The 24,438-nt window shown below is 33.7% G+C and overlaps 3 protein-coding genes across 3 annotated transcripts; 2 read left to right on the top strand and 1 right to left on the bottom strand.

Annotated features, from left to right (window-relative positions):
* Window positions 1–2,090: 2,090 nt before the first annotated feature.
* On the bottom strand, window positions 2,091–5,221 carry LOC106120069 (uncharacterized). Its single transcript, XM_013315244.1, has 5 exons — window positions 5,115–5,221; window positions 4,570–4,736; window positions 3,443–3,636; window positions 2,765–2,981; window positions 2,091–2,396 (listed from the first exon to the last, which is right to left on the bottom strand). The coding sequence occupies exons 1-5, from the start codon at window positions 5,202–5,204 to the stop codon at window positions 2,192–2,194; spliced, it is 873 nt and encodes a 290-aa protein (XP_013170698.1). The 5' UTR covers window positions 5,205–5,221; the 3' UTR covers window positions 2,091–2,191.
* A 9,844-nt stretch (window positions 5,222–15,065) lies between these two features.
* On the top strand, window positions 15,066–15,920 carry LOC106120070 (uncharacterized). The gene is made up of 3 exons (XM_013315245.1): window positions 15,066–15,105; window positions 15,219–15,318; window positions 15,445–15,920. The coding sequence occupies exons 1-3, from the start codon at window positions 15,094–15,096 to the stop codon at window positions 15,840–15,842; spliced, it is 510 nt and encodes a 169-aa protein (XP_013170699.1). The 5' UTR covers window positions 15,066–15,093; the 3' UTR covers window positions 15,843–15,920.
* A 345-nt stretch (window positions 15,921–16,265) lies between these two features.
* On the top strand, window positions 16,266–22,960 carry CPSF2 (cleavage and polyadenylation specificity factor subunit 2). The gene is made up of 13 exons (XM_013315062.1): window positions 16,266–16,596; window positions 16,905–17,170; window positions 17,527–17,772; window positions 18,382–18,569; window positions 18,969–19,192; window positions 19,358–19,507; window positions 19,915–20,113; window positions 20,370–20,460; window positions 20,819–21,005; window positions 21,519–21,609; window positions 21,859–21,976; window positions 22,216–22,412; window positions 22,692–22,960. The coding sequence occupies exons 1-13, from the start codon at window positions 16,448–16,450 to the stop codon at window positions 22,782–22,784; spliced, it is 2,199 nt and encodes a 732-aa protein (XP_013170516.1). The 5' UTR covers window positions 16,266–16,447; the 3' UTR covers window positions 22,785–22,960.
* Window positions 22,961–24,438: the final 1,478 nt, after the last annotated feature.

Genomic DNA, 24,438 nt, shown 5'->3' with positions numbered 1-24,438 from the left:
TATGTGATCGTGGGCAACACACGGGTTTCGGGTCACATCTGTTCCGATTCACGATTGTGCTATTAACTGTATGAAATGATACTATACACTTACGAAACAGTAAACAATACACTAGAATATTTATAATTTTACGCGTTTTATTTTAATTGCAGTAACATTATCACCCTCGTCAATAAGCCATAACAAAATATAGTTGGCAGCATAAAAGAATGAAGCACAGTCACAATTTTTTTTAAGCCTCGATGGCGCAGTTTTTAAGTGCTGGATCGTCCCGGGCCAAAATCGACGCGTCCAGATTCTATCTCCATTATTTACCAATATCTCTCTTTGTGGTTCTTACGGTGAAGGAAAACATCATTATGCAAACTGTATATATCGAAAAAGAAATTTAAAGATATGAGTGAAGACAACCAACACGCACTAAGCCGTGGTTAACTACAGACTAGTCACTATCTACGACCTAGACTTGTGTAAGCTCTGAGCCTAAAGCCGTGATTGACTATGGACTAGTCGCCCCTTGACTTGTGTAGGTTCTGAGCGTTAGGGTTGGTTAGAGACATAAGAGCTGACGATAATTAATGCGTTACTTAAATATTTAAAAACACAGATTTTCAGTTCATAAATATTGTTAAAACTAAAATCAATTTCTCTTCAACTAGAAGACATGTAATAAAATTGAGTATATGAGTCCTTGCAGTTGCAATTCCATCAAGCGGCACGCGGGGGCGCCACATGCTAACGACGCGTCATTTGTCCGCTTGACCGCAGCATTTAGCGCGAATTAAGAATATAAATGTGACCATTCCTCACTTTTCACCAACTATGTTATATCACCATTGCTTCGACAATACAACCATTTTTATTACGCTTTTTTTTATAATTATATCTTTACAAAGTGTCACCCTCGGCTCTGTATTAGCGGAATTTAAAAAAAGGTTAATTAGCAGCCCATGTAATCTTCTAGGCTGTGTTCTACATCTATGCCGAATTTTAGCGTGATCCATGCATTCTGGCGATACCTTCTAACAAACATCTATCCGTGTAAACATTCGCATTTATAATATTAGTAAGATTATGAAGATATCGATATCATATTACTGGATAAGTAGAGCCCAATTCCTTCATAATTATAAAATTTAATTCAACATCATCATCATCAGCTCACTATACGTCCCCACCGAGGGGCTCGGAGCCTACCCTAAGTTAAGGGTGATTAGGTCATAGTCAACCACGCTGGCCAAGTGCGGGTTGGTTGACTTCACACATATCTTTGAATTACTTTTTAGATATGTATAGATTGCATCACGATGTTTTCCTTCACAGTAAGAACGTCGGATAAATGTACATATGTAAATCGGAAATCGAAAAACACATTGGTACATGGCGGGATTCGAACCCAGGACCTGCAGATTGCAAGTCAAGTGCCCCTGAGCCACCGATGCTCTCAACAAAAACAAAATATAATTACAATTTAAATAACACAATTTTATAAGAGACCGTAATACATTAATAATAACATAAAATCCAAAATATCAAGCATAATTATAACAAATTATTTTTATATATTATTTATAAAGGCGCGGATCTTTCTTAATAAAAAAAAGAAATTAATAAATCCAAAATAAAATTGTTTTGTTAAAAATAAACGATGTGACGTCATAAACGTGGGAGCGATTCAGAAAAATCTCATTTCTCGTTTAATACATTGCCCTCCATAGAGCCCAGTTCCTTTCTTATACTTAATAAATGCTTTTCTTCCTTTTACCAAAAAACGAAAAGAATTTATTAACAGCCTCTATGATTGTACTTTTATGTAGTAATATTACACAAATAAAACATTAATTGACCGCGACTTTGTCCGCACAGATTGATTTTTTTTTTATTTATTTATTTAAAAACTGCATTGCATATAATTAGTAGTCTATGTATTCTTCCAGACTATGTTCTATATGTATGCCAAATTTCATCTAGATCCGTTTAGCCGTTCTGGAGATACCTTTAAACAAACATCCAACCATCCATCTAAACATTCGCATTTATAATATTAGTAAGTATAATTTACAAGTTTGTAGTTAAATTTTTTATTCGTTTTTTTAGTTGCGGTATCACCTAGCTCTTACACCGCAACACTTTTGTAGTTCCACTAATCAACTAACATTAGGTGACCTATTTGTCCGTACTAAAGATATATTTAAGCGTATACACATTGATATAGATGATCTTTCAACGCGGCAGTAGATTCCTCTGTATCTTTACGAGCTCTGGTGCAGCAGACAGTGAATCTCTCACAGGACTGTTCGTTGTAGCGACGTGCATTCGTCAAACTGAGATCTAACTCGTACCCTAGAGACACCGCCGCCTTCGACAGCTCTTTCAAACAAGCGCTATGATTTATTCTGAAAACAAAGTAACTAAGATAAAAGAAAACTATAGAAAGGACAGTTTAATAAATATTAAGATTAACTGTCATATTAACGTAAGAAATTAGAAATTATAATTAACTTTTTAGGTTATGTCTATGGAAAACAATAGCGCTATAGCTTTTTCCTTTGACATTTCAAAGAAAATAATTTAACGTTTTTGAATTAAGAATCGAATATCTTATAATAAACTGTCATCATCAGAGCTTCGACACGACAGATAAGTCTTCGGCCTAATTAAATTGTAAGAGTCAAATGAAATGTCCTTGACTGGACATCTCACTCTGGACAGTCAAACAAGTTTTAAAAGTATAATAAGCCTAGGTAAATGAGTAGTAACATACTTATTACTTTCTCTTTCATATTGTTTGTTAGCGTCGAATTTGCTGGTAGCATTAGCTAATGCAGCTTGCATATGGTTGCGTGTGATTGTTATCATTTCCTCGGCATATTTGCCCATCTTTGTGATAGAGTTTCTCGCCTCCTCTGTACATTTGTAGATCTGTGCCACATGACGGCTTGCGATGGTGCGCGCGTAACGACGTTCCTCATCACACATTGCTGAAACAAATCTTTACGTATTAATAAAATTAGAATGTCAATTAAATTACATACAGTTATATATATATATATATATATGTCTTTCCGCAAGGTCGCGATTGTTCCAGATAAGACAACGAAACGGCTGAACTAATTTCGACGGGAAGGTGGCTGATAGACGCGGGCATATTATAGAATATTTTAGGGTTCCGTACCTCATATGAAAATAACGGAATCTTTATAGGATCACTTTATTGCCCATCCGTGTGTCTGTCAAGCCCCTTTTTTTAGTTCTGTACTGACAAAGTAGCGAGCGACGGCTTATAAATAATATGGTCATAATAGGTATAGTAAACCACACGCACTAGTTCAGTCAATTTGTTGAGTAGAATGAAGGGAAAAGTTGTTTTCTATAAAACATAAACTAAATTAAAAAGTAATTTTGTTTTTTTTTTGTGTGATTTTGTTCGTATTTTACTTACCCGGTACAGCCAATCGATCTGCAATTTTAATCAAATCTTCGTAAACTCTCTGTTTTATTCGTATAGCTGCGTTAATTTCGTCTTTTGTTTTCCGTAGTATTTTATTGGTCATCTGTTGGTACGAAGTTTGAATGTTTTTGTGATATGTATCCAAGAACGGACCAATCACTGTATCCACGTATTGACTTATTTTACTGCAAACACGTGATACAATTAAGTTACCGGGAAAATTTGCTCAGTAACTAGATTTCTAAATTGTTACTTTGACTGTATCTATATGGCGAAAACTCTATTTTTACTTGAGACATTGGAACTTTACAAAAAGATATAGGTATGTTAGAAAAACAACAAAACTCTTACATTAAATTTTTTTATCAATGAACCTTGATATATTTTGAATAGACTAATTTTGCTAAACATTCTTAATTCATAGAGTTAAAAATCAATTTCAACACTTCCTATTACAACCCTATTGTTTAATGAGACGTCTTTATCGTACATCGAACGATCTAGACATCTTCAATCCTAAATATGCGGTCTTCAGAAATGCTGTCTCAAAAATACTGCAGTAACAATGTCTAGTTTTCCTCGTCCCTTCATTTTCATGTTCTTTATTAACCCCCATAATTGTAACAGTTTAAATTTAAGTGTACATAATTAATTTTTAAGTGTTTAATCTGCTCTTTTTACTCTTTTTACATTTGTATAATCATGTTGTGTACATTTACTTTGGCTTATAACCTAGATTCTTAATCTTACTTCATTTATTTTTGAATGTGTTAATGGTGTTAAGCTGTATTGTGTACCAATTAAAATAAATAAATAAAAATAAATTTAATTTTTAACTAACAATGGATCAGGATTCAAAGGATATGTTAAATTGTATTTAACAAATTTCAATATAGACAAAATTTTATAGTATTAGACTATAAAATTTTGTCTATCTATAGATTTGTTTATGAAAGCCTATTTTTAGTTAACTCTTTAACTATGTAGCGTCAGCGGTTGACTAACATGGTATTGAGTTTAAAAGCACATTTTTAAATTGAAAAAAGAAAAAATGCTTTGTATTTGTATAACACTGGCAGGGTCAATTCCTCAATTCTATTGAATACAATTATACATACCTATTAGTAATACTTAAACTGAATCTTCTTGTATCTCTAACAGATGACAGGTTGCCCCAAACCTCCTTCACTTTAGCTATATGGTGATCCATTTCCACTGGTAAGTATTGCCATGGTGGGATTTCGAAACATAGACCACCATCTAACCTTAAATGGACACTTCGATCCTGCAAAAATGTATAACTCTTTTCACATGTCTTGGCCGCTCAAGATCATGTGTGCGCTGCGCGGTGCCCTCTCCAAATGAAGTTTACAAAATCTCTGTATGAAAAATAACTCTTTTCACATATCTTGGCCGCTCAAGATCATGTGTCCGCTGCGCGGTGCCCTCTCCAAATGAAGTTTAAAAAATCTCTGTATGAAACATAACTCTTTTCACATATCTTGGCCGCTCAAGATCATGTGTGCGCTGTGCGGTGCCCTCCCGAAATGAAGTTGAATTCATCAAAATCTCTGTACAAAAACTTATTGTCATCCCTGTCATTATCCTTCACAAAACAGAGATAACAATATTAAACTGAAATTAATAAACATCTTAAACGTACCCTACAACTAATTGCTGAATGAAAAGATTTGATAAACAATGAGCTTATAATTGACAACACGTATATTGAAATCTTCAAATATGTGTACATTTTAAACCAAATACAAACTGTAGAGTATTTTATTGATGGAAAACGATTGTAGCAATTATAAATTGCAACTAACCGTAGAAACAAATCATACTAGTGGTATTTTTGATTAAATTTTAACAATTAGAAATAAATAATTAAAGAAATTCTGTGTATATTAATAATCTTACTAAAGGACTTGAAGGTCCTAAGTCGTAGCGGTTTGGAAATACCGCCGAGGACAGACCAATCCAAAACTCTGCTGTGCGAGGTTGTGTGTTACTAATATGCTATTCCTGCCTCGCACAGCAGAGTTGTGGATTGGTCTGTCCTCGGCGGTATTTCCAAACCGCTACGACTTAGGGTCCTTCAAGAAGCGAGCTTATCACCACCTCAAAGGCCGGCAACGCATCTGCGGTTCCTCTGGTATTGCTGATGTCCATGGGCGTCATTGAACACCTCGGTGTTCCCGCTGCTCGTTTGCCCCCTTCTGTTATAAAAAAAATATATATTGTAAATGCGAATGTTTCGATGGATGTTTGTTTGAAGGCATCTCCAAAACTGTTGCATACGTCTCAATGAAAGGCAGATGTAGAACCTTGCCTGGAAGAACACACAGGGTACTTAAGTATTTTTTTAACTACGCTAAAACGGAGTCGCCACAGCTAACTTAGCCATATATTTAACACCTTTAAATTTAGTATTAATAATGTTAATACGTGTCAAAGACCGGCAACGTATCTTCCACTGGTAATGCAGTCCATGGGCCTTGATGAACACCTCGGTGTTCACACTGCTCCTTTGTCCCTTCTCTTATAAAAAAAAATACGTTATTTTTACCGTTACATAGAATTGTCTATTTTAGTGCATAGTCATCATTGTTTAAATATCTTCAGAACGTAATACATTTGTTAAACTGGTCATTAATCTACATATAAAAGAAAGTCGAGTTAGTTTCACTATTACGCTGAAAATTGGTGAGGAGGTAGCTTAGAACCAGGAGACGGACATAGGATTCTATTTTTTTTAATTTATGCCTTGAAGATCAGCTTTTTATTTAACTTACTGATATTATAAATGCGAATGTTTAGATAGATGTGACGTGGATGGATGGATGGATGGGTGTTTGAAGATATCTCTAGAACGGCTGAACGGATCTCGATTAAATTTGGCAAACGTATCAACATAGTCTGAAAGAACAGATTGGCTACACTAATTAAGTTTTTTTATATACCACGCGGACGGAGTCGCGGGCGACAACTAGTTTAATATAATTTCAAAAAACTTTGTATAAATTAGAAAAAGCCTTTGGTAAATGATATTCAAGGTTTTTTTTAAGTAATTAACTTTCAAGTGGAGAGGAGCACTTTACAATTTTTTTCTCGTAAAAATTGTTTAAGATGGCGTAAAATTAATTGGAGAACGAATTGTTTGCACGCTTAATAGTTAGACGAGAAAAATTTAAATTGACTTTGTAAATTAAAGCTTAATATATTATACTAGTAATTAAAAATTAAATTGTTAAGTTGAATTATTTATTTCATAAGCCTTGATTTCGTACGTACGTAATTTAAAAAAAACTTAAGTAACCAATGCAATATTTTACATAGATGTTTTTCTCTGTACTATTGCTAAAAAACCTTTCATCCATCCATCTAAACTTTCGCATTTATATTATTAGTAAAAAAAAGTAATATGGGACAATAAAATATTCCGATGTTTGGTAATGATATAGGATGTTTCATACATAATTTTAATTATTATAATTTCTACAAATGTCTTTAGTTTTTACCTAAATAATAGTAAGATTATTCTTTTTTTTAAAATACGGAAATTAATTCACCGAATTGACTTTGAAGAGACCAGATTTGGTATGCTTTTTGAAGTGTTAAAAATGGCCAATCTGACGGTTTTATTGGTTTCTTACATATATTATAAAATAATTCTAAAGCGTAAATACGTTATAAATACAAATATAAAAGACTTTATACTATTTTATATATATATTTTTGTTGTACACGAGTTACAGCAAATGCTTTTTAAATATAAGATTAATCATACGGGCGAATTCTCTTGTTATACTTTGGTAAGAAAAATTAACTCTTAAATTCTCATAAATACAATTGTAACTAAGAAACAGTGACGCAAAACGAAACGAAACATGGAAAGTCGGGCGGTATTATCTATAATAGAAATCTTTTAGATTTATTGAGTTTGCGGTAAAGTCGCCGGTTTTCGGTTAAATTATGGCCTCTGACTGCATCGAAAGCTGCTTATTCTGAGAAAAAAAACACAATTGGTCCGTTATCGAAATATTGTATATTAAATTGACTTCAATTATAGCTCATAGCTTTAGCTCTAGTACATATATATTAAGACATGAGTAATTTGAGATAAATTGTTACATGTTCAACAAAGAAACAAAAGGTCTTTTTTAAAGTACTTTTATAACACCCTGTAAACAAAATTCGGTAATTTAATTTCTACAACTGAAGCACTTTTGCTGTAAATTTTCGTACTGTTTAAGGGTTCTTAGTAAGCTGTAATATTTTCTTACTATCCCAAAGATAAATAAGTTAAGTTTTTGTTTACGCTAAGTCTTGTTTTTTGGTAGCGTGTAGCCTGCCAGTATTAGCGGTAAATACTTCATACAATTAAGATGTAAGAAAACCACAAAAGGCCTTAGACATCAAGGCAAATTCTTTAGTGAAATATGCTAGTTTTTGTAAACAATTTTTGTAGATCCATCATTATTTACAGAGCACTAGAGTGCAGCAAAGTCATATTTAATATCTGAATGCCGGAGACGGCTCGTCCATCAGAACTAATTGCTTGTTATTTTGAGAGCACTACGCGAAATACACGTTACCTTTGGATCACAGTTTTTGCTAGTTTCGTACAGGCCAGTTAGGAAATTCAAGATGTTTTTAAATTAAAAGAAAAGAAAGTATTTTTTTTCTTATCGGCCAGTTATTTTTTTAATTCATTATGATTTTTTAATAATGTCAATTAACATTACGCTAATTGATCATGACGGACTTTACTTTCCTTTCGAGAAAATTAAACAAAGCCCAAAGAGATTTTAATGAAACAGTAATTAGCAATTATTAGGAATGTTTTCCCACACATACTTTGATAATAAAAGTCAGTATCCAGCATCTTAACAAAACTTGTTATGTACTGGTTAGTTGGTATTGTCCCTAACTTACTAATATTATAAATGCGACAGTTTAGATGTACGTTATAAGATATCTCCAAAACAGCTCAACTGATCTCGATGAAATTTGGCACAGATGTAGAACATAGTCTGGAAGAACACATAGGCTACTTATAAAGTTTTAATTCCGTGCGGACGGAGGTGACAGCTAGTCGATTAATTTATTTGTCATACGTAAAAACCTGCAGAAAATACGTCTATCTTTTTATTCCTATGAACACATCTTATATGATCTGAATAATCCAAAAAGTATTAACATTGTTGTAACTTAAGTTCGTACAAACATATTCGATTCGACACATCAAAGTCGTGATAGGATCTAGCCTTAACACAGCGATACCGAAAAAGATTGACTACAGAAAGTATCGAGACGTTTAAATATATACGTGACTCTATTACGAAAGCTTTTGAACGCGTCGACTGGAAACGTCAAAGGGAGAGCTTAAAAGAGAAAATCCTTTATTCTTTATATATAACGCGTCTATAATATGACATTGTTTTACTCAGCGATATTGCAATGATTTGAGAACGTTTTATCATAATTGATTAAGTTTGAATGACAATAGTATTTTAGTACCGAAAACAAAAGATTTTTTTTTAATAAAAATTTAAAAAATCAGCTCTTGTTGGAATTTAAATTCATCTTCTGTTTACACAGATCAATATTTTTAGATCCAATATTTTAGTATGTGTATATAAAAATTAAATATTTCCAGGAAGTTTTTGCGTGAAATGGTGTATACAAATTAAATGTAGATGGCGTTAGTAGTTCTTTTCTCTGTCTATGATGATAGACATAAAAAATTGTCTATACATCAAGAATGCAGAATATAAAATTGATTTAAACTTTCAATACGAATAAATTGAAAATCCACATATGTAAAACGTAAGTTATAGTACGTTTCAAAGCTAACAATGGCGTCTCTACAAATTGCAACGGAACTTGAAATTAGTTTCCTGATTTCAATTTCTACTCAACATTCAACTTGTTAGTTCAAATGTAAAATATTTAATAAGTTTAATCCTACTTTTCAATATACTGTAAATTGACTGCATTTTAATTTCAACATGTAATTCTAATTTAACAATATTAATTTTAAACATTCTATGACGGTCTTCTATATTCGTATCGTAACCACAGACAAAATAATAACCTTTTAAGATGTCATAATACTGTCAGAGGAATTGCCTGTTTTTTTTAATTAAGCTTTTTTATGCACTGTCACAAACATATTAAGTTTTTTTATTATTTATCCTCTTTACGTTATATTACCTTGGCATTTGCTTCAGAGTTCAGCTTGATATGCAATAGTGAAATTACTTCCCTCGGGAATTCCTTTTAATATCGCGTTTGTAGGAACTTTTCCAACGCAGAAGTAGTAAAAACATATCAGTATTTCTATTCGCTTAGCGTCATATAAAGATTCTCTACGGCTGCAGCCAATTACTGCATGAAAAGGCTTTAGAATATTATGTTTTGTATGACGATGTGGTTGGAATTTTTTAAACGAATTACATTAAAAAAAACATAGATTTATAAGACAAAATAATATGCAGAAGCTACAAAAAAGTCTAGGCCATTTTATCTTCGTATTCCTTATATTTGTTGCTCTTTTAAAAACTTGTTCATGTACCTTTTGTTTGTGAAAATACTGGCCATGTTATAACCAAACATTATAGTTTATAAAAACTTTGAGGCAGACACCACGTGGGTGGTTTAAGGCCAGTTACATAAGTAAAAGGCCTTCGACATCTCTACTTCACTATTAAAAATATATCTCATAAAATCTAAGAACATTTTTGTCACAATTTCGTCTGATTGTTGGTGTAAATAAATATTTAAAGTTTTTGCTCATGGGTTAACATATAAGATATTTTATAAAGAAATTTATGAAAACAAACGCAACTTAGCCGCCTAAGAACTACAATTGTATGCTAACAACGCCAACTTCGCAAATTGGAACGAAACTTGAAATTAGTTTGCTGGCTCCGGCATCGCATCTCTACGCTTGGGCTCTATACGGGGAATGCAAGCAAATCTATAACTTACAAATAAAGTTTTCTTAATATTAAAATTTCATTTAAAGCTACTTGTCAGATACTTTGTGTTCTTAGATTCCGTTTTCCATATAATAATACTATCGTCCGACACACCGTCCGCGCGGAATCAAAAAAGATCAATAATTGAGTTAAAAACTACCCTATCTCCCAAGTTGAACGAAATTACAGATATGTACTTTCTAAATTTTATAAAAATTAGTTCAGTAGTTTCAGAGTTTATCGCGAACAAACATCGTGACACGAAATCTTACTTCTTACTAATATTATATATGCGATTATTTAAATGTATGAATGGATGTGTCTGAAGGTAACTCCGGAGCGGCTCAATTGATCTCGAAATTTGCAATAGATGTACAACATAGTCTGGAAGAACTTACTTATTATGATTTTTTTATTCCGCACGACCGGAGTAGCAGGCGACAGCCTGTGTGAGATGAAGATAAAACTTAATGTAGACGTCAACGTTAAAAGACTATTTAAGAATTCAACAAGATGGATTTAAATAAATTATTAAAATGACAGTGTCTGAAACAATTTATTTTAATTTTACTAATTTAGCATTTAATTCAGCTGATTTGACAAAAAAATGATACAGCCACGTTAATCCTGAACGACAGACTTTTGTCAACTGCAGCTCGCAGATAACGCGGCTCTCGCTAGACTTGCCGCATTGCAATATACACTTTTAAAACAAATTCTTTGTAGAGCACAGATTATATTTACCCTTTTATTATATACATGCCCTTTAAAACACAGTAGCTAACTTTATTGCGTGGTTTTTAACGTAAAATATAACTTAAATGAAAATAGACACATTTGTAAAATTTCCTGATAATCAGATTATAAAAGTAGAAGTTTCGTTCCAATTTCATTTTAGAAAAAAGTTCTTCAGCCAGAGTTAATAACCTTTTCTTTGTAGAGTCTTAAGACAACTGTCAGGTCGCTAACTAAACTACGCGATTTGAATTAGTATGACGTCATCATTTAGTTAGTTGAGGTTAGCTTAAATTTGAAGTATCTATCAATGAGGATCTATCAAACTCCAACCGTATAATAATCCACTTAATATGCTTTCAACCATAGATTAAAGCCAAGGATATCAATGCATATTGAAATATGCCATACAAATCTTTTCATACGTTAGTATTAAATAAATTTGATTCAAACATTTGTAAGTGTATACAACTTCTTATAAATTCTTGACTTGCACTTGGTCGCGTACCGCATTTCTCTAAAACATACGAAGGATGTAAGCAATTAAAATAGGTATATGTTGTAATGCCCCCAGTCCCCCAGTCCCCCAGTTCACAGTTCCCAGTTCCCACTGGCTCGCAGCCACTAATTTCGGCGAGACAATTTATCAGGCGAACCGCAGCGTCCTGCTGAAATTAAGAAAATTAATGCCTCCATTTTCCACTTTCACGAGTGCTTAGGAATTATTCTAATGTGGCCATCAACAACCATTCTAGTTGTAGTTGGCCATAAGATTGTTTTTAACGTATTAGACGATTATTTTATGTCACTATTTATTTAATCTCCTTTTATATTTTAAGGTTGCAAACGAGTTAGCGTCCATCTGAATTCCGAAATAGCGAACAGAACTCTGTCCATAGTCATCTGCAATTACACGAGTCGCCCACGTCGAGTGTAGATTCTCTTTTTGTTCTTTTCAGATATCTTTGCGGCTCTTAACTTCGCACGAGTCGCTGCACAGAACACAATATTAGTGGGATGCGGGGGGAGGGAACTGCGCAGCGCGCCTATGACCTTGGTGTGCTAAGATATTTGAAAAGAGTATACCTACGATAAAGGACGTCTTAGTAACTATTCAATCGAACGCGGTTACTATAGTTACTATTGATTACTATTGAAGGAGTAGTTTAAATAAAAATTACGGAATAAATTTACTCGAATTTTTTAACAAGATCGAGAACAGACGAAAAAATATGAAGTATAATTTTAATATTAAAAGTACAACTGTAATGTATTATTGTAATAAAACACCCTATATTTGGCTTAAAGTCACGTTACAACACAGTGATAAAGAGCCCGAAAACGTCAAAACATAATGTTAACTTCTACATCCTACACAATGCTATAAAACGACACAACATTTTGCAAAGTAATCGCTAACCCGTGTTGTTATGACTCTGTTTAATTTTAATACACCCCTTTTGTGAACATATTTGTATCACATAGTTCTCTTGATGTCATATCATTTCTGTTGATGTGATACGTGCCGATTACGAACTTCGTCGGTGTGGAGGATGGCGGCGATGAGGAGAGAAAAACGCAAGATTTGAATAGGTGCGCACTGTTCGCAGTCCGACGGCTGAATTTCGACTGTTCTGTGTGCCGACTACCTTGCATTATATTTATTTATTTTATTCCAAAGTTACCAATAGTTTTTACATCTACCTTGGTAATAATCAGTAGTTTACAGATAATAAAATGGTACGTTATGGTACGAATACAGAGTACAAATATATATGAAGTACACATAGAAAGATAATAAAATAACTCAAAGTCGATACATTTAAATAATTAACAAAATATGACAAAGGTTTTGACATTCCATCGTCAACAGTCTGATTATAATCTCACTAGATACATAACAATGGCTCCATAAATAATCGTATGTTTAAAACTCAAATTGCAGTACTTTAAACACGAAGAAAATCTACAGTCTTATATTACTTTAAAAAAGCACAGAGTACCTATCAATTTAATTTAAAAACAAAAAAGTTTGTGTAATGGAGAAAATGGTACAATACGATTGTTTATGGAAGAGTTTTATAACCTATCAGAAAATATTTATCCGTCAAGTCAAAATTTTCACAATTTCATCAATTTCAAATTAACCTATTAAATGAAAATATTAACGATAGACATATTTTGATATTGATAATCAGTTCGACTGTATTTCAACAATAACTGAATCAGTTAAATCTCACCTACCCGCAAATTGCTAACAAAAACATTATTCCGTGCGCCAAATGCAAATTCGTTGCTGTCAGCGTAAACACGTGCAGCTGCGCAACTAATTTAGTTTCGTCGGTTGTTGCGTTTGTTTAAATAACACTAATATACACGTAATAACTTATAGAAGCAATTATGTCTACGTTTAATTAAAGTTTCTAATTAAATTGTAAAGGTTTAACACAATTAAATAGAGATGGCGCTGATTTATCAGAGCCGATAATAAATGCCAAAATCTAATACTATGATAAAAATACTAAATAACGTAACAAAGTACACCTATGTTGTGCAATACAATACAGTTCGTTAAAACTGTCGTTAAATTTTACTCCAGACGTCTCACATCCCGCGCCGGTAATCTGGCACGCTTCGTTAAACTGAGATTAAGAAATAATGAGACTCGCGTGCGGTTTGAACCGGTTCAGAGCGGTTTATCTAGAAGAAGTAAAAGAGTGGAGCCTTCTGTTTACTAGTTATTTAATTTATATGCTGGAGTTTTAAAATTATTGACAGAACAACATAAAAAGGCGAATTATTTAAGTAAAATAATTCTATAGGTATCTTAATTTTGGGAGAAGCTTAAGTCAAAAAACGTTTTAAAAATATTCAGAGTTCGAATCTGGTGTTTTAAATTTTCGCAAATTTATTACGGCATATTCACACGTAATTCTCAGAGAGGATGCGTGCCCAAATGGGCTACGATAGCCATTGCAAAAACCACCACACCGCGGAAACACGCAGATGAATGGCTTGTCCTTTCCAGCTTTATTTATTACAATAGCCGTGTGCGTATCGTAACAAAGCACTGAAGAAGGGCAACTGTTTAGTAAGATCTACTAAATGGACATTGATAAAATTATGAACTCAATAAATCTCAATAAAGTGATGTAGATATGATTTATCAGTCAGCGCCATCTATTATATTTTATAAAGAAATAGTCATTAATAAAAATTTAAGCAACTGTTACTGTTGTCTTAATATTTTACGAAAGACTTAATTTCTGCAATTATGTCTACGTTTAATTAAAGTTTCTAATTAAATTGTAAAGGCTTACACCTTGTACCTTTTAAAACGCGATTTACGTCAAAATTGTTTAGGTAGCATCTACAAAGTTCTTTAAGTTTTGTCTGCTAGCAATGATAAAATACAGTCTGTAAGGCATCGCTTTTGAAATAACTTCTGATTAAAGTTGTCTGATTAAAGCTGACATTCAACTTATAAGATTTATTCTTTCAGTGTATCCAAGCAGATTTGACTCGATATGAATGTCTAAGGGAAAATGAGTGAAGGAAATTATACCCGATTCACTGACAGCTTTATTTAGGCGGGAAATATTCTAACCTATGTTAGTTTTTATATTAAAATTATTTAGTTTTCTTGCATTATTTCGAGCTAAAAAATAATAAAATATCAACTACTATTTTTGTTGGTTCAGTTTGGGTTGCAAGTATTCAAAAATATGTGCGTGTGTTGCAATTATTCTTTTTTTTTTTCAAACAAAAGTAAATTGTGGAAAATTATTCTTAAATCTTAAATGTCAACAAAAGTCATAGTATGTCAAAAACAAAATGTCATATTATAAATGTAAGAATAAAATTTTAACAATAATATGAACCAACATAACAGTATAATAGAAAAAGTTAAAAATATATACTATGTTAACTTGGGTAAGACAAACATTATCATGTGCTAGTAGTAAAAGTTACAATATGTTAAGGTCTCAATTAAAATAGTTTTAAAACGACTTATATCACCATTTATTTGTAATCTGTTGTTACAGGATCAGTTGCTGCGCGGGGAATGGTGGGTCTATATGATAATAGTTATTGTCATTTACCTTTCTATATTGCTACTGAACTATGCTTTTATGAAATACAACGGTAACTAATTTTATTACTAAATATTAAATTATTAATTTATCGACCGACAGGACACAGCTTACGTGTGCCTCCTTCAATACCCATTTAATCTATGAGATATATAGTTAATGCCTAAATTTTTTTCAGACGCAAAACTCGAAGAAAGGATAAGAAGATTGGCAGAAAAAGATGCAGATACCATACAAGCTACATATGAAGCGAGATTAGAAGAAGCTGTTAGAGTTCGACACGAAATACAGCTAGGTCGACCGTTTATTGTTGTAGATGAAATGGACAAACCTCTGATACTACGTACGTTGTATCCTGATATGAGAGATTTTAACCATTCAACCCGTTCTAATAATCATCCTCTGACTCCGTTGAACAAAAAATTACATGTCTCAATTACACCGGCAAAGATTGATAACGATGCTCATAGGCAATGTAAAGGAGTAATCACCCCTATTCAAACCTTCAAAGACATGCAGATTGAAGTGGAAGTAAAACAATGCTTGTCAGATCTTTTAAAAAAAATTAAGGATTGAGAACGTGTTTCGTGTTGATTACATTGTAAAATGTCTACAGTAAACTTTTGTACCTTGAAATAATAGATGAAAAGTGAATATTTTCCTTGGCCTTTTTCATTATTTAATCTCCATATAAGCTCCTTGATCATTGATCATTCATTGATGACAAATATTATAAGTATTACTTTGCTGATAAAGAGTTAATAATATTAAGGCGATAACCATAATGATTCAAGATTTAAAAACTGCAGTGATATCATAATGGTCATCAGTTTAAAGTATGAAAAATTAAACAAAACGTAAAATATAAAAAGTGACGTAGTTAAATGTCGACTACAACTGAAACGATTTTTTGTAAGACGATTTTTATCTTTTTTATTAATCTATACACTCTGTGCATGATTTGCACTACTCTTTGTAAATGTCAATGTCACTGTCAAAGTAAAAAATATATAAACAATAACTTGTCGTAATTTATGATCATTTGTAAACTTTTTAAGTATTATTAAGTTATAAAACGCGATGTTACATTGAATCTTTCAGCAAGAAATTGAAATGATATAAGTTTATTATTGACAGTAGTTTGCTTCTATGTTAGAATTACTATAAAATTGATTAGAAAGATGACGTCCATTATAAAGTTACACTGCCTCTCCGGAGCCGGGGACGAGACTCCGCCGTGTTACGTCCTCCAAGTAGATGAATTCAAGTTCCTCTTGGATTGCGGGTGGGATGAAAAGTTTGATATGGATTTTATCAAAGAATTAAAAAGGTAGAAATTGAGGTTATGTTTTTGTAAATTTTCAGTTAAACATCTGATAAGACATAAAAGTACAGGTCACTATCCCTTATTGAAGTAATAATTGGACTTTCTCTCACTCTTACCCATTGTAATTATTGTACTTAATTATATATAGTCAAAGTTAACAAAAATTAAGCCATACAGAATTCTTTATTTTAATTATTTTTTGTTACTATGCTTATTTAAAGATTAGACTTGTAATTAATACATTTGTAAAAATTATATTAAATAAATTATATATTTTAGTTATCACTTCTAATACATAATCTATATTTCAGACATGTCAATACTATAGATGCTGTATTACTCTCACATTCCGATCCTCTCCATCTTGGTGCATTACCATATGCTGTGGGACAGCTAGGACTGAATTGTCCTATTTATGCTACACTGCCAGTGTACAAGATGGGACAGATGTTCATGTATGATTTATACCAGGCTCACAGGAATGTATCTGACTTTGATCTGTTCACCCTTGATGATGTGGATGCTGCTTTTGATAGAATTACACAGTTGAAATACAATCAAAGTGTTGATATGAAAGGTATTGTTTTCTTGTTAACAATTACTTATTTAAGTCTCAGAACTCATTATCTTGTTTTATGCCGATTTTCTTCATTCGGTAAAAAATGGTCATTCAAGGAAATTTAACTTGTACATTTTAAATGAGACATTAAAAACATACATTTAAATTTTGTGATTCAATATGACAGACAATATATTCAATTATATATAAACACGGCTAAACACTCACGTATATTCATCCAGTGGCGGCACCAACTAGTTACACATACATGAGTGTTTAGCCGTGTTTATATATCATTTTAGTATAATGTCTCATGAAAGTTTGAATAATTTAAGATATTCAATGTTATATAAATGTATTGATGTATGTTTCAGGTAAAGGCCATGGATTAAGGATTACACCAATTCCTGCTGGACATTCCCTCGGTGGCACAGTCTGGAGAATAGTTGCACCAGGAGAAGAGGACATTGTGTATGCACCAGACTTTAACCATAAGAAAGAACGGCATCTCAATGGCTGTGAGATAGAGAAGATTATGAGGCCATCTTTACTCCTGCTTGGTGCAGCAAATGCTGATTATGTACAGCAGAGAAGAAGATTGCGAGATGAGAAGTTAATGAGTATGTATTAAAATATATTTTATAATGTTAATCATAAGCATATACAGTTACTCAAACACATAGTACCGGCTGGGTTCCCGCATTTTTCTTTATTTATTTATTTATTGAATTAGAAATTTTGAATAGAAGCTTGCAATTAAACACCTAATTTTGCTAATATGATAGTTAACATTGTCAATAGATATTCTGCAACAAATTATAAGGTTAGAAATATTTCTCCTGCCTTAAATGAACAGGGGAGAGTACAGTAAAAAGATATTTCCTCTTCCCGTAGTTTCGTCTCTTAAACTAATATAAACGGCTGAACACTCACATATATCATATTTACCACTGAGTGAGAGAGCTACAGACCATGTCTGCGAAATGATAGGAGTCCCACTCAACCTGATTAAGGGTCCTCAATGAACTCAAAATTAGTTGGTACCGACACCAGAGATATAAACATGAGTGTTTAGCCGTTTATATATTAGTATAAGTATGTGATAAGGTATAAAAGAAGTTTCAATATTTTGATTTTGTCTCTTACCTCACTCATTATTTCGTTATTCTAAGAAGTTGGTAAGTTTTTTCATTATAAAAATCCACCACTATAGCAATGTATAATTTCAGCGACCATCCTAAGTACACTCCGTGGTGGTGGATCAGTACTCGTTTGTACCGACACCGCTGGCCGGGTGCTTGAGCTTGCCCATATGTTGGATCAGTTGTGGCGCAACAAGGACTCAGGGCTGGTGGCTTATTCCCTGCTCCTACTCTCCAACGTCAGTTATAATGTACTGGAGTTTGCTAAGTCTCAGGTAAGTTGTTTTGTTACTTTGTAACAGGGATGGTGAATCTATGGCACGTCATTACTTTATGCAATACTAAGTATTATATGAGATGAGAACGAGAATGTTAAAAATATTTGATGGCATATCTATGACACAATTTCAATTATTTAAATATGGCATATTGATGCTTAAAAGTTCGCCATCCCTGCTCTATAAGTATCATTCTTAAGCTATTTTAATTATGGGTTTCCGCTAAGAAATACTTGTTTTTTTTTTCATTGTAGGCTTTTATCTCAGTGTTTAGTCAATGGAGACTCGTAAGATATTTAAATCAGAGATCATGTGCTAGTGCTGGCGGAGCAAGCTTGGTTTGGTATTTTGTACATTTCCTTGTATTATTTAGTCATAAAGGCTTATATTTAACAGATAGAATGGATGAGCGACAAACTGACCCGTGCTTTCGAGGGAGCACGCAGCAATCCCTTCGCCCTCCGACATCTGCAGCTGTGTCACTCCGTGGTGGAAGTGACCAGGACCCCAGGACCTAAAGTGGTGCTCGCCTCCTTCCCTGACCTTGAGGCTGGTTTCGCCAGGGACCTCTTCCTACAATGGGCTCCGAATAATTTAAACTCTATTGTTTTAACGGCAAGGTATGTAAAGGCTATATTTTTGGGGTTAGATGAGAGTGTTCCTTGAGGATGCAGTCCGTTGTCGGAATTAAACTTATTAAATCACACTACTAAGCAATAGGATATGATTCGTTTTTCTTATTTATGTTTAGATTTTGGTTATGTACCAGATATGTTAATTTCCAGGACATCGCCAGGTACCCTAGCTCGGGACCTGATAGACAAAGGTGGGGACAGGACCATCGAGCTGATGGTGAAGAAGCGAGTGAGGTTGGAAGGAGCTGAACTGGAGGACTTCCTGCAGCAGCAACGGATGAAGATTAATAATACCGATAAGTAAGTCAACTGTGTAACATTGCCCAGATGTGCCAAAACAAACTAACAGTGGGTTTCTGAAACCAAATTCAGCAACGATATGTTTTATGCAGAGATTTTTGTCTCAGAAAGCCATGGTTTATGCTGAACTCATTCGTTAAAAGAGTTATGAAGCGTATTTTCATAATCTATACTGTCTATCAAACCCATAATGTGTGTTTATGTAGGGTTTTGCAGAAATTTCATTTTACACTTCAAAAAGGTGTTAAAAAACTAAAAACCTCAACTTATCATCATATTTTAGCAAAAATCAAATACGAGCAATTGTCATTTTGACACTTTAGTTAACGCATTCAATGCCACCGAATCGCCTAGCGAGTAAACAAATCGTAGTTTGGATGCTCAATTAACACTTATTTTTTTTACAGGGAGGACGTTGGTGGCATTTCATCAGATTCAGAATCGGAAGGTGAACTAGAGATGTGCGTAGTGACAGGCAGACATGACATGCCTGTGCGACATGACACGCGCCCCACTGGCTGCTTCAAGAGTAACAAGCGCCACCACGCCATGTATCCCTTCCATGAGGAACGCACCCGTGCTGATGACTACGGAGAGATTATACGGGTTGGTTGCTACTGCGTTTCGAAATTATGCACTGCGTTTCTTAATTATCTCCTGTGAAATCTGTGTAAGGGTATTATACTGTGTGTTTCGAAGTTATACTTGTTGGAGTTAACTGCGTTTGGAAGTAAAATTTGCTAGAGTAAAGTGCGTTTCGAAATTATTTGTTAGTGCATAGTGCGTTTCGAAATTATTTGGTAAAGTAAACTGCGTTTCGAAATTATTTTATGATATTTATCATTTATATTCCTGTTTACAGCCGGAAGACTACAGATTGGCAGAGATAGTGGACGCAGAGGGGGAGATAAGAGACGTGCCGCCCGCGCCGCCGCAGAAACAAGAACCTGATGGTAAACTTTTTAATAAGAAACATCAATAGAATTATCTCAGTTAACCAATAAATATTTTACATTTTATGATTGCTTGATTGATTTATGCGGAATTTTAATAAAAAGTAGTGCTTTTATTCCGGTTATTATGAGACCGCTGATTAATAACTATTAAATTACACAGGATAAGAGAGGGAGTCGACAAAGTAAGACATTGTAACAAGGGGAGGGTTCCTAAATTTTGTGACATCACTGCACTATGACGTCATTACTTGTAAAATATGTGATATCACACTGAGTAGGGGTGTCATAGCTTGTTACAGCTGAGAAATAAAAAGATTGAAATTCATGCGATGTAATTTATAGATGTTTTTTTCAGAGGAGATGATAGAAATCCCGAGTAAGTGTGTGAGCGTGGTGCGCGCTGTGGCTGTGCGCGCCAGTATACAGTACGTGGAGCTGGAGGGGCGGTGCGACGGCGACTCATTGCTGCGACTGGTCGCACACGCAAAGCCGCGCGCGCTAGTCGCACTCCGGGCACGACCGCATGCGGCTAACACACTCGCGTATGTATTTCTCTTTGTTTTTTTTTCTCTTTATAATTACCACTATGTAACTGCTGTATGCGGTTTTTGACGTTTTTGTTAATTTTAATGATTAAGGAAAAATTTAAAGCTCTAAATGTCAAGAGTAGGATGAAATCTGTCAAAATTTTTATGCTCCACTAGCTGTCGCCCGCGACTCCGTCCGCGCGGAATAAAAAAAGAATAAAAATTAGTGGCCTAGATGTTCTACCAGACTATATTCTATACGTATGCCAAATTTCATCGAGATCCGTTCTGCCGTTCTGGAGATAATTTCAAACATCCATCCATCTAAACATTCGCATTTATAATATTAGTAAGATTGTAGCGATTTTTAAAAAACGTATAATTTTTATTTGTAGATGTAAATACATAATTCATTAAATATCTTAACAAATACGTAATTTTGGTTTTTTTTTGGCTGAAATTTGACGGCAGTGGTTGCTATACTACAATCACCATTAGTTAAAAATAATACTTCTGTTTATTTTGCAGGAAACATTGTGAGAGCGAGGGCATAGAGAAAGTATTTACACCTAACAAGGGTGATACAATCGACGCTACAACAGAGTCTCATATCTACCAGGTAACATTCAAATATATATCAAGATAAACAATTTATGCATGGTAGAATAATAAAATTGACGTGTCTGTATGTAAAATCGAGAAAAAAAAATCAAATTTATAAACGTGATGTATTAACGTTGCTGATAACTAAAAACCATTTTTTTTATTCTTGTCTGTCTATTTGATTTTACGCTGAGCATGTCGTGGTCAACAGCTTGTATTCTAAAAATATCTAGAGCTACGGTTGTCATGTTGTATGATGCACCAGGTGAAGCTGACGGACGCGCTGGTGAGCGGGCTGGCGTGGCGCAGCGCGGGTGACGCGGAGCTCGCCTGGCTCTCCGCAGTAGTGGCGCAGCGCCCCCGCGCTACATGCACCGACGCAGGTACACACACTCCTCTAATACAGCTGGGACAAACTACTATTTTGCCATTAAAGAAGGCGAGGCTACAGTAGAATTCAGGATTTTAATTCCTAAATCCAAAAGTATAGAGTTTTAGTACTACCAAAATCGTTACAAATGTACAGATACCAAAAAATATTACGCATATTATTTTTTGCATTTAACGTTCAATAAAAATCGTTTTAAACATGTCATGTCAATGTCAAATTGCAATTATACAGAAGAGGGTGAGCCGGAGCCGGAGGATGACGAGATGATGTCCCTGGAGCGGGCGCGAGGCGGTGCGGCGCACAGCGCGGCCTTCATCAACTCACTACGGCTATCGGAGCTGCGTGGCGCACTCGCCCGCGCCGGACTGCCCGCGGAATTCAGTGGCGGAGCTCTCGAGTGCTGTAGCGGCACTGTCGCTATACGCCGGGTCAGTAACTACTGTACACATTCCATATTGTACACATTACACACTTCATATTGTACACATTAAACACTTCATATTGTACACATTACACACTCTATATTGTACACATTACACACTTCATATTGTATGCTGGTACTGATGTGAATAATTTTTTGTCATATGGTTCCTTTTGTGTTTTGTGCAGTTGATAAGTTTATCATTGTTTTTTAATGATTAATAATACTGTAGTAAATAACAATTTACTTTTTAGCAGATTATTGTATTATTTGTATAATTTTTCAGTTGGAGAACGGTCGCGTCGCGCTGGAGGGCGTGCTGTCTGAGGAGTATTACAAAGTGCGGGAGTTGTTGTACGAACAGTTCGCTATTGTCTAGCCTACGGCTTTACTTTGTGTCGGTTCTAAATTAATTTTATATGAAAACTATTTGTATATAGTGTTTAAGGCAATAATTATAACATTTAAATTAAAAAGAATTTTGATTTATTACTCACTTTGGCTTGGCTTACATCTTTAGGAGATTTTTTTTTATGAATAAAAATACAATTTTTTTTTCAGATTTTTATTTGATTTACATATCTTAAGGACCGGTCGACATAATTATAAATAACATTGTATAAACAAATGAAGGTACGAGTTTACATTAAAATAAGACACAGCGTCAGGTTGTACAACATGTTTTGATGTCAAAACGCTAAAGGGTACAAATTACTACCACTAACTAACGCATATCATCACAAATTTACAAACTACACATTAATGCTTACAAACTTCAATATAACATAGATTCTCTTTACAAATCACATATATTTTACAATTGTTTTTTTTTCAGTTTCCTTTTCAATAAAAGTATATAAGGAAAAACGTAATTTTCAATAACAGAATCATAGGAACTAACTAAATATCGATTTTATCCTGAATTTTATTTACTAAATTATATGTATAGGAAACAAATTTTACCGCCAAAATAGTTCGCCATCTTGTAACAACAAATATAAACACTTAACATCTAATCTGGCACATCACGCCTGAGACATCCCCCGCCCGCACTACAATATTACGTTACACAAAATAAAAACTATTAATAATCATGAATTATTAACATAAGTATAACCTAAAAAAACGCATTTCATTGGAAATTACTATAAGTAATTGTTTTTAATATACTTACATAATTACTGCCAAAAAATAATCTATATATATATATATATATATAAAAAAGTCGTGTTAGTTACATTATTTATAACTCAAGAACGGCTTTACCGATATGCCTGAAAATTGTTTATCATATGAGAAAGTTTATAAATCTACTAGCTGTCGCCCGCGACTCCGTCCGCGCGGCATTAAAAATAGATGTTGGCCGATTCTCAGACCTACTCAATATGCTTACAAAATTTCATGAGAATCGGTCAAGCCGTTTCGGAGATGGTAACGAAAATTGTGACACGTGAATTTTATATATAAGATATATATAAAAGAAAGTCGTTTTAATTACAATATTTATAACTCAAGAACGAATTTACCGATATGGCTGAAAATTAGTGAGGAGGTAGCTTAGAGCCAGGAGACGGACATAGGATACTATTTATTCATTTTTTTTACGAATTTATTAAGTTATAATTGGAATGCTCCATCGAAAAATTTTCAAAGACGGAAGCAAAGAGATGCGGTTCCTGGGTATACGGATGTACGTTCTACTGTAGCTCTATGTTACCTCCTCCGCGGAACAGAGTTCGTCGGATCAACTAGTATGTTAAAAATAAGATAACGTGGTGTCCGTTACCTTTGCCATGAAAAAAAGTTAGGCTTTTCGCGCCATATTAACTCATTAAAATTATGTTTACAATATAAAAGACTGCCGAAGTATTAAAACATATTTATCCGTCATCACCAGAGTGAGATTACGACAATATGTGTCAAGTTATGGAAAAAAAAGTTGAAAAATATCATTCACATAACATTAAGTATAATAAGTTCGCTCAATTAAGTGTAAAAAAAACACTGTCTGTGTAAACATAATTTGTATAATT

This window comes from Papilio xuthus, unplaced genomic scaffold, assembly GCF_000836235.2.
Source record: "Papilio xuthus unplaced genomic scaffold, Pxut_1.1 DF826961.1, whole genome shotgun sequence".
In the NCBI taxonomy this organism is placed as follows: domain Eukaryota; kingdom Metazoa; phylum Arthropoda; class Insecta; order Lepidoptera; family Papilionidae; genus Papilio; species Papilio xuthus.
The sequence above is the reverse complement of the archived record's forward strand: the minus strand, read 5'-3'. Positions and strand labels throughout refer to the sequence as shown.